The 9,896-nt window shown below is 46.9% G+C and overlaps 1 protein-coding gene across 1 annotated transcript; it reads right to left on the reverse strand.

Moving 5' to 3' along the window:
* Window positions 1–774: 774 nt before the first annotated feature.
* On the reverse strand, window positions 775–9,896 carry KCNJ2 (potassium inwardly rectifying channel subfamily J member 2). The gene is made up of 2 exons (XM_052688052.1): window positions 9,753–9,896; window positions 775–4,883 (listed from the first exon to the last, which is right to left on the reverse strand). The coding sequence occupies exon 2, from the start codon at window positions 4,665–4,667 to the stop codon at window positions 3,384–3,386; it is 1,284 nt and encodes a 427-aa protein (XP_052544012.1). The 5' UTR covers window positions 4,668–4,883; window positions 9,753–9,896; the 3' UTR covers window positions 775–3,383.

Raw genomic sequence — 9,896 nt, forward strand, 5'->3', positions numbered from 1 at the left:
GAAAGAAGAGATCCCAACCTTCCTCAGACATGCTCTTTGTCACTGTATGCAGTATTGTGTTTCAGACATCAAGTGTCTCGTTCAAGTATTTTCAGGGAAGGGCAGAAATAACATATTCCCCCCAGTCCCTAAGCAAAATACAGTATAAACCTTCTGTGCGCCCCAGCTGAGCCAACTTTGTCCTTGGTAAAGAGACCAGCCCTGCAGGAGCCTCCGGGTAGAGCTCAGTCAGTCCAAAGGGCCCCTCCTTAAACATCAGCTTAACCCAGGATCATCAGAAATGGACCAAATGCTATCACCCACTCTGTACTCCTTAAAAATAACATTTTCCAATTGACCAACCCAGCTGCTGCTGTAGAAGTGTGCTACGATAGTCGGTCCTACACTGGGCTCACCAAGGCATGTTGGTAAAAACAGGAATGATGGACGAGGGGAAGGAAGGGTACCACAGCGTGCACATTGCAGGTCAGTTTCTAGCAGCTTCCCAGAGCCAGAGGCCGAGTGCAGCTCTGCAATGTGAGAGTCCATCAGCAAAGACAAAGGGTGGTTAAAAAAAGAGGAAAAAAGAACTCTGCAGAGAGTGCCACGGTTTGCCTCGATGCACACCCTCAGTAAGACTAGCACTGGGAAAGCTGGTAAATTTAAAAATGCCAGTAGCTAGAACGTGTTTTCAACTCAAAAGTCCATGCGTAAAAATAAATAAAGAGTTCATAGCATTAGGAATCCTATAAGGCTTGCAATTATTTGCTAAAACTCATGCTAACCGGTAGCATCTAGGTACTAGCTAGCCGAGACTGCCGAGCAGAATTTATACTTCTTGTGGCCTTTTCTTTTTCTTCTTCTCCTTGTCCTCCTTTACAGACTGCTATTTACATTTGGCTTTAAATATGAAAATACTTGATAAACTTTATAAAATGTACATTTTAAAAATAGTTCTGAAAAACCGACTTGAAAAACAAAAAAAAAAGAACAAAACAAAAAACCACAAAACAAAACAAAACAAAAAGAAAAACCCCAACACCCAAACCCCAAACTTCTGCACCAGAAATGTTAAGGGGAGGGGATCTTTGTAGTTTTCTGTTGTTTTTGTGTTTTTTTTTTCTTCCCCCTCTGAATTTCTCTTTAGAAAAACAAGCAGAATCCTGCATCCCCTTCTCCCCCATCTCTTCCCTCGGGCATCTTCAGTATCATCCTGCAGAGCACTGTGCTCCTGGGAACACTGACCTGGAGGAGAGGACCCTTTCTTCCTCCTTGGCGTCCCACTTCCATCCCTTCCCCTTTGCATTTTCATGCTCCCTCTGTTTCACTGAATACTCTTTGGTTTAGGTATTTCCTTTTACAAGTATATCACAATAGCAGCACTGGCAGTACTCAGCTGTTTTCACCAACGTTGACCCAGAAACTGCGACCGAGTCGCATTGCATTCAGCTCTCCATTACTTCCCCCCACCCCAGTCACCGCCTTCTACGTGCACTCAATCATCTGCCCTCTCCAGTCACCAAGTCTACGTTTACAATGTCAAATTCCCACCGTTTCACACCCAGATCCCATCTGACCAGACACCGTTTCATTGCAGGCATTTCTTTCAGGCAGGGCTGGAAGGGGCCAGCAGCCTTCACAGATATCTGTTTGCAGAAGACGTTAGACCTAGAACAAGCTGTTTTTTAATGGCATACAGTGATCCAATACTGTAACAGTGGACTAGAGTTGCTGTCCCCATCACCTCCCCTCTGCAGCAAACAGCCGTGCCACGAAGGCAGTGCATCCTTCAGCTTGGAGACACAGAGGCTCTACAGCCTGGGCAAAGGAGCCAAACACCACAGAGCCAAAGTGTGCTCAGAGCCCAGTGGTGCTTCTCATCCACCAGTCATTGATACTTGTGGAGAACAGGAGGCAGGAACACGCTTTACAGCCTCACTTTTTCTGACACCTTCACCCTGCTGGAGAGAATCATCTTCACAAATCTTATCACCCCTGTGCCATTCCCAAGCATCAGGAAAGTTTTTTTTCCTCTCCATTACCCTCTCACTTCCTCTATGGGAGGTTTATGCATTGGCTCTTTATGCAATGCCCTCTCCAGCCGTGCTGTGTTGCAGCTCTGGCCAGGTGTCACCCCAGCAGCACATCCAGTGGCTCAGGATGCTGAGGCTGAGATGGGGCACTGCTGCAGTGAGCAAGTGCAGGGGATGGGGGTCTGTTGTCTGCCATCACCCCCCTGTGCTTCCCCTTAAACAAGAAGGGGATTTCTTCCATTACAGAGGAGGGGCGTGGGGAGGACCCCTAGCTCACTGTAGATCCGAGTCTTAAGCTTTTAGAATAAGGTGCAAAAATAAAAGTTGTAAAAAGAAAAAAAAAAAGAAATCAAAACAAACAAACAAACAAAAAAAAAGTGTCTGAGGTTTGAAATTCTTTGTTTGTTTAAAGCAGCCTGTTCCTTTTTTTTTTTTCCTTGTCTTTTTTTCTTCTTTTTCCTCTTTTTTTCTTTTTTTTCCTTAAATAAACTCCACTGTGCAAAACTGCATTTTCTTTGGTATCCTCGTAGGTAGTTTTAACTTAGTACTTTTCTTATGCATATATATAATCTTTTATTTCATCGCTTCCTTTAGACAGAGAATTAAATTCTCCCCCCAAAAATCATCCTTTTGCTGGAGGCTACTGATTGGCCTGATATTACATAATGCCCCTTATGTAATTGGAAAGAGAGAAATTGATTCTAGCTATCAAACTACTGGCCTCAAAAAAAGAGTTTAGACTTTCTGGCAACGTCGGCCTCTCTGAAGTGATCACGAGCTTTTCAACCCCAAAAAGTTCAACACTGACCTTTTTTTTCCTTTTTTTTTTTTTTTTTTTTTTTTTTTTTAAATTACTCAAGAGAAAATAAAAACTACACTGCAACAAAAATAACCATTTGTGTTCATGTAGTTAGCAGCAGCTTTTTAAAAAATAATTATAATAATAATAATAAGGCAGATTCTTGCCTTTGTTATGCCATTAAAAACATTCTTGTTCCCTAGAGAGAAGCATTCTGGAAAAAGTTGGAAAAAAAAAAAAATAATAATAACCCAACCAAAGCTTGCCTGCAAGTTCAAGTTTTGTAAAAAAATATATACATAATTTATTCTACAACATATGTGCCTTCTGTTCATACTTAGACATGTTTAGTGCTTTGTGTTTAGAGTTCATTCTCTGTCGTCCCTCCTCTGAGGACAGCCCTCAAACCAGCCGGGGTTTCTCAGGTCTGCTTGCCTTCACGCCGCTCTTCAACAGTACCGTTGTCTGAAAACTGTTCTGGGCCAACTTCTCAGGTCAGCGTGCCTTTGACCGATAGCTGTTTATTTATTTTTCTTTCCTTTCAACCGAAAGAGAGAGGAATTGTTTGCCAGTCATATTTCCGATTCGCGCCGCAGCGGCCGTGGCTCTAGGGGCACTCCTGCCTGGTTGTGATGGTCCATGTCGGGGTGGGTGTCTGTGCTCGTGCTTTCGGGTACCCCCGTGTCGATCTCGTCCTCCTCCTTGCTGGTGAGGGCCACTTCGTTCTCGTAGCAAAAGGAGTTTGCGTTCGAGAGAATGTACTTCTTTTCTGCTAAGTCTCTGGCACTGCAGATGGGTGTGTTGGGCACTTCGTATGTTTTGTGGAACCTTGAATAGTCCACTTTGTAGTAGTTCTTTTCTTCAAAGAGTACGGGCTCATAGCGGTGGCCCCAGAGGATTTCGTTTGCCAGATATGAGCTGCGGCACTGGGTAGTCATGGCAGTGGCTTCCACCATGCCCTCTAAAATGACTACAATTTCAAAGTCAGCATTGTCCATGTCTTGTTTGCTCAAGTCGTATAAAGGACTGTCTTCATCTATTTCGTGTACTATTGTAATTGGGGAGACTAGGAATATGCGGTCTATCCCACTGTCGAACCCTACATTGATGTCTATTTGATCCAAAGGGATGTACTCCCCTTCTGACGTGATCCTGGACTTGAGGAGCTGTGCTCGTACGTGTGCCTCAACCAAGTGGCTTTTCCTCAGGTTTCCGACACGCCACATCAGGCACAGTTTCCCATCTCTCATGGCCACCACGGCGTTGTGGCTGAAGACAAGAGTTTCGTTTCTCTTTTTTGGTTTAGCCATCTTTGCCATGACGGCACCAATGATGAAGGCATCAATGATGCAGCCCACTATAGACTGGAAAACCACCATGAAAACAGCAATGGGGCACTCGTCTGTGACACACCTGAAGCCGTAGCCGATCGTGGTCTGGGTCTCAATGGAGAACAGAAAGGCTGCAGTGAAGCTGCTCACTTGAGAGACACAAGGCTTGTTATTTTCTTGGTTCTCCAGATCCCCGTGCAACAGCGCAATCAACCAAAACACACAGCCAAAAAAAAGCCAGGAGAGGATGAATGTCAGGCAGAAGATTACCAGCATCCACCTCCAGCGGATGTCCACGCAAGTGGTGAAGATGTCTGCCAGGTATCGCTGTCCCTTCTCACCCACGTTAATAAACTGGACGTTGCAGTGGCCATCTTTTTTGACAAAGCGGCTCCTGCACTGCTGCCTCGTGTGTACCTTACTTTTTCCATTCCCAAAGCCGTTGGCGACGGCCATGGTTGCCAGCTTCATGCCGTCCTCTTCCGAAGACACGATGCTGTAGCGGTTGGTTCGCACGCTGCCCATCACTACTGCTGTGGACTGAGGTGCTTCTGCTTTAGAAAACAGTCTAAGTTTCTGCAAAACCCTTTGGAGAAACAGTTTTGAAAGTTCTAGAGGAACACACACACACAGAAAAACTGGGGAGAGGCTGGAATCCCCAAAAGCCCTTGGATCAACCAAGGACAGTCTTCTGGCATGCAGAGTTAGCTTAACAAGTAACCGTCATAGAGAGGGCATGGTCTGTAAGAGAAAGAGAAATGGCATATTAGATCCTGGAGGAAAAGGATAATGAATCAAGCCTGTGAGAACCATGTAAAAATCACTCCTCTGGAGTTGCAGGAAGTTTCTTTATTCTTAATGGCAGCATTTTCTGGAATGTGTGAGCTCTCTGAGCACAGTTCTCTATTGACCAAAGTGACATCATTACTGCAGAGCAGCCACTCTTCCCAAATGAGAGCCCTGAAATGATCATGTCAAACAAGTCTCTAAGCAATATTCCACTTCAAAGTTGGGCATGCAAAGAATCTATCAACTGTTTGCAACAGGGCTTTTTGTTTATTTTGCAATAAATAATTAGCATTAGCCTCCCTCTGTTCAAATAATACTGAAGCAGGTTTTTAAATGACGTGCAGTGTCTGTCTCCTGGACTGCTTTACCTATGCCAAACAAGAGAGTGTGCAAAGGGAAGACAACATGTACTGAGAAAAACAAAGTTGGAAAATGCAAATATCAGTTATTTCCATGAGATTACACTGCATAGAACTTAGATTTTTCTATTAAGTGGGAGTTATAAAAGGAGTTGTGTGTTTTCTGTGAATGGCAGGAAGACAGGCTGCATCAGTGCCTTTAACTCCATCATTTCACTGTGTTTGGGCTGGTTTTTACACTCACATTAGGGTGAGTTGTAGGGAGCAAACTAAACATCATAATGGCCCTCTGTGAATGGGAATGACAGAAGGCTCCAGTGGTGGGACTGCATGGGGGTAGGACTGCATGGGGGTAGGACTGCATGGGGGTAGGACTGCATGGGGGTAGGACTGCATGGGGGTAGGACTGCATGGGGGTAGGACTGCATGGGGGTAGGACTGCATGGGGGTAGGACTGCATGGGGGTAGGACTGCATGGGGGTAGGACTGCATGGGGGTAGGACTGCATGGGGGTAGGACTGCATGGGGGTAGGACTGCATGGGCATCTTCAGAACACCTCAAGGTCTTGGATGCCAGCAACTAAGGCTCAGCATAGAGGCTGCAGAACCTTCTTCCCGAGGGTAGAAGCTACCAGACTTGTTTCAGGGAGGTCTGGCTTAGACCCAGGTTTAGCTTTTAACAAGTGCGTCATCCATTAAGTCATGTACTGTATATCAGGAAATGTAATTGAAGTACTGCAGAGGATAAGAGATGCATTAATGCAACTGCTCCATCCATACATTCACCTCATGGAGGAAATAAAACCAAAACCAAGCGGCGAGGAATGTCTGCTATCCATTTACCCTAGAAGAGGAGACTTAAGTACTGTTTACATTGGTGGGGGATTAAATCACCGTCCTCTTCATAAATCAATATAATCACAACTCATCTGAGTTTGTCCCAAACCCAACACATCTATTGCTGCCAAAGAGCACAACCTCTGCCCATGGCACAGCCTCAGTACCACGGCTGCTCCTCTGACTCAGCCCGACAACTGCAGCAGATAGCAGTCCATCTCCTTCCCCCAGAGCCTCACAGAGGTGTTCCAGCAACTGAAGGGATTTCAAGCAGTTCCTCGGCCCTCCCACATCCTTCCACTGCATTACGAGGGCTTTAGGTCAGCAAACACTTGTTGGGAAAAAGAGCAGGTGATAAACAGAAAACAACGGCGTGCCTGCAGTTGCGTGCAGGATGTTTTTCCCTGGAGGATCTCTTTGAGTTTTACTTTTACCTTCCCTTTTTTCCTCACTTCTGTTTGTTGTGCAATGGGTCCCGCCGCCCACTTGCTGAGATTACTCATCTGTGACTGCAGCAGCAAACAAGACATTTTGGCAGCTTTGGATGGGTTCAGTTGTGTCCCATTTGAGTAAAACTCTCAGCAGTTTAATTTATGGGATGGTATAGCCCTTACACAGCATACGCAAGATAGTCAGATAAATGTAAGGACTCACTTTTTCCCTCACACCTTTTTAATCCCAGGACTTCTCAAAAATACAAAGGAATTCTTTGAATGCTCACTTTTTTTTTTAAAAAAAAAAAAAAAAAAAAAAAAAAAAAAAAAAAAAAAAAGGACTTGAAAGGACTTAGAGAAACCTGAGCAGAGGGTGCAAGTGAAATTGTTTATGCATTCCACATGAAAACGTCCCCGAAAAACCACTGCATTGGTTCACAAATTGATCACTTTTCTAAACCACATCCTATAATTGCAGACATGTTCGAATTCCACATTTGGAGTCTGTTTTGTTCCGAGCTGATGGAAATACACAGCCCAGGAAACAGCTCATTCTGAAGAGTTTTATTTCCCCTCTGCATTGTCTCTTGGATTTTAGAGGAAAAACTTGCAGCGGAGGGAAAGATAAGCTGTAAAGTCTCAAGTGTCAGAGCAGGCAGCCCCCCCCCCCCCAGCGAAAGTCTTGACCTGGGGACGTTTGTTTGAATTCCATAAATCACTGAAATCCTAACGCCAACTTCCTGCAGCAAGCTGGCTGCATTTACAAGCTTGGGAGCTGAGCGATGCAGCACACGCTGCTGCCATCCCATTCACTTCTACCTGCTGCACATCTGCCCAGCTGTGCTGCCTACAGCTGCGTGCTGCCGGGAGCGGAGCTGCACCTCTGGATGCTGAGATCCTCATAGCAGAGGTGTGACTGGGGACGCGCTTAGCCAAGTGTGCAGGCTGCTCCTTGAAGTTTGCACACAACGACGCTCTGGCGTGCTCCTGCTGCTTGTGGGAGAGCTCTTTTATTTCTGCACGGCACAGATTGGCTCTTCCCTGTGAGCGCTCAGCACGGGGAGGATGCGAGATGGGACTGGAGGCAGCGGGTCTGCTCCTGGTCCTGCTCCATCCCCTGTCAGTGCTCACCTTGACTCACAAAGCTATTTCATTAGTGGTCCCCCAAGTCCCACGGGCGATCAAGCAAGCTTGAAAATCTAACAGTACTTTTTATTTTGCTAATCCACCTGCTGCTCAAAGGCTAAATGAGCTCGTTCCCCCAGCACACCCCGGCAGCAATGTTTTGGAGGCACCGGGGATGCTCAGCTAGCTTGGGACCAGCTCTGCAATCCTCACCAGGCTAAAGAAACCAAGCCAGAACCCACAAACCAGCCCAGCCCTTTGTGTAATTGGGCCCAGCACACTGCAGCCAGGCACACATGCACGCGTGGAGCTGTGAACTCAATCATCACTAGGTGTGTTATTGTCATTAATGCATGCTACCTTTCCTGCTGGAAGAGAATGTGAGATTAGAGTGATGCAGCTTGTAATTACCAGCACTGGAACTGATGCAGTGTTATCAGGATGGGATGGGATGGGAGAGCTCTACTGCAAGGGGATGCTTGGAGGAACAGAGGAAAGGGGGGCTGTGCTGTGTCTGCTGCATTTCTGAACTAAATTCAGTGCAACTCCCAAGCCCCCACTTAGCAAGCATCCCCCCTAAACGTTTCCCCAGAGGAAAGACATTTACAATGCACATCTAAACATCACAACCAGCAGCTCGGAGGGAATTTCTGCAAAAGGTCTGATACCCAGCAAAACCCATTAAGTGCCAGAAGAGCAGAGGAGAAGAGGAGCACTAATGAGCGCTCAGAGCAGCTATTCCCAGGCTGATGCCACGCAGCCCCGCACCCTGAGCCGGGCACATGTTGCTAAGAGAGCAGAAGCGCTACCTTAGCAAAGCCTTCCCCCGCTGCCCTCGGTAAACAGAACAAAGAACGATCGCAAGAGCAGAGCCCGATCCTACAGCCCGTGCTCATTGCTGGGCACGACCGCCCAATTGCGCTCCCCAGCCCCGGGGTCACCTCCAAGGCATTGCCCAGCACTGCTTTACCGGGACAGGACTCGGGTTACACCGAAGCTGTCTTCAAGGAGAAGGATCTGTCCTGCTCCAACAGGCAGTGGGAAGTAAAAATAAAATAAAATGGAAAAAAAAAAAAAAAAGAGAAAAAAAAAAGCAGATGATGTAGGGAAATGGGTATGAAGAAACAGGAGAAAGGACACAAGTGGCGTTTGCATCTGCTATATCCACAAAGGAGCCGGGTTCGGGATATTTCTAGCTGATGACAAAATAGCTACAAGTGAAATAGCCATCACCAGGGGGTGTACTTGGTGCACCGGCTGGGAGGATGGAAAAGCAAACAAGTGTAAAGGTAAGGCTGGAGCTAGGAACAAGTGCTGCGGGCGGGCACGGTGCGCGGCCCCAACACCTGCAGCCTCGCCGGAAAGGCACAAAGCAGCTCAGTCCCCATCGCTAAATCTGTCGCTTCTTATCGGTATTTTTTTTCCTAGTCACGAACTAAATTGAAACAATGCATCCTCTCCACACACTCCCCAGCTGCAATATGGTTTCTTTCTTCCCATTCTTGGCAGAATGATCGCATATGAAGAAAACCCCACGTTCCCATAAAGCCAAGTGAATGAAGCTACAGGTTCCTTTCATGTCCCTCTGAAGTATTTCGGACACTCCTCTATAAATGACGCATCTGATAACTCAGATTTGATAGTTTTGACCTCTGTCTTACACGGGAAACAACAGGCAAGAAGAGCAAAAGGGATGGAGCGGTGCTGCGTCTGCACGACGGAGTTGTCATGCAAACTTCCAGCCCTTCCCCCGAACAAAATATCTCGGGGGGAGCAGCTGGTGCATGGAAAGTTATGAACATAAACAGATGCTGCAAGCAGATGCTCGAGTGTTCCCAGCATACCTATCTAATTATTTGAGGCACCCAGAATAGCTCGTGTATGGTGCACGAGAAACGCAGGAGTTCCCCCTCCGAGCGGTTATGCCGAAGCGTACAACAGATCCACGAGCACGAAAAGCGCTAACTCGACAATGCTGCATTAAGCCCCGACGCATCGCATCGCCCCGACCCCTGATGGCACCTCGGGGCGTCCCGCATAGATGGGGAAAAGAAAGCGCTCCTTACCTGCCGGTGGCTTAAACAGAGGTGCTTAGATAGTTTAAAGGGTGTTAAGATCCGCGGGGACGCAGCAAGCCAAGCCAAGCCAATCCCAAGGTGCCCGCCGGCCGCCGCCGCACCGCTTGCAACTGAGCTACTCAATGAGCCGCT

Source organism: Tympanuchus pallidicinctus, unplaced genomic scaffold (genome assembly GCF_026119805.1).
Source record: "Tympanuchus pallidicinctus isolate F22 unplaced genomic scaffold, pur_lepc_1.0 scaffold23, whole genome shotgun sequence".
NCBI classification, from domain to species: Eukaryota; Metazoa; Chordata; class Aves; order Galliformes; family Phasianidae; genus Tympanuchus; species Tympanuchus pallidicinctus.

Excerpts from the sequence above, each read along its gene's own strand:
- KCNJ2 (XM_052688052.1), bottom strand. The coding sequence starts at position 4,667 with ATGGGCAGCGTGCGAACCAACCGCTACAGCATCGTGTCTTCGGAAGAG.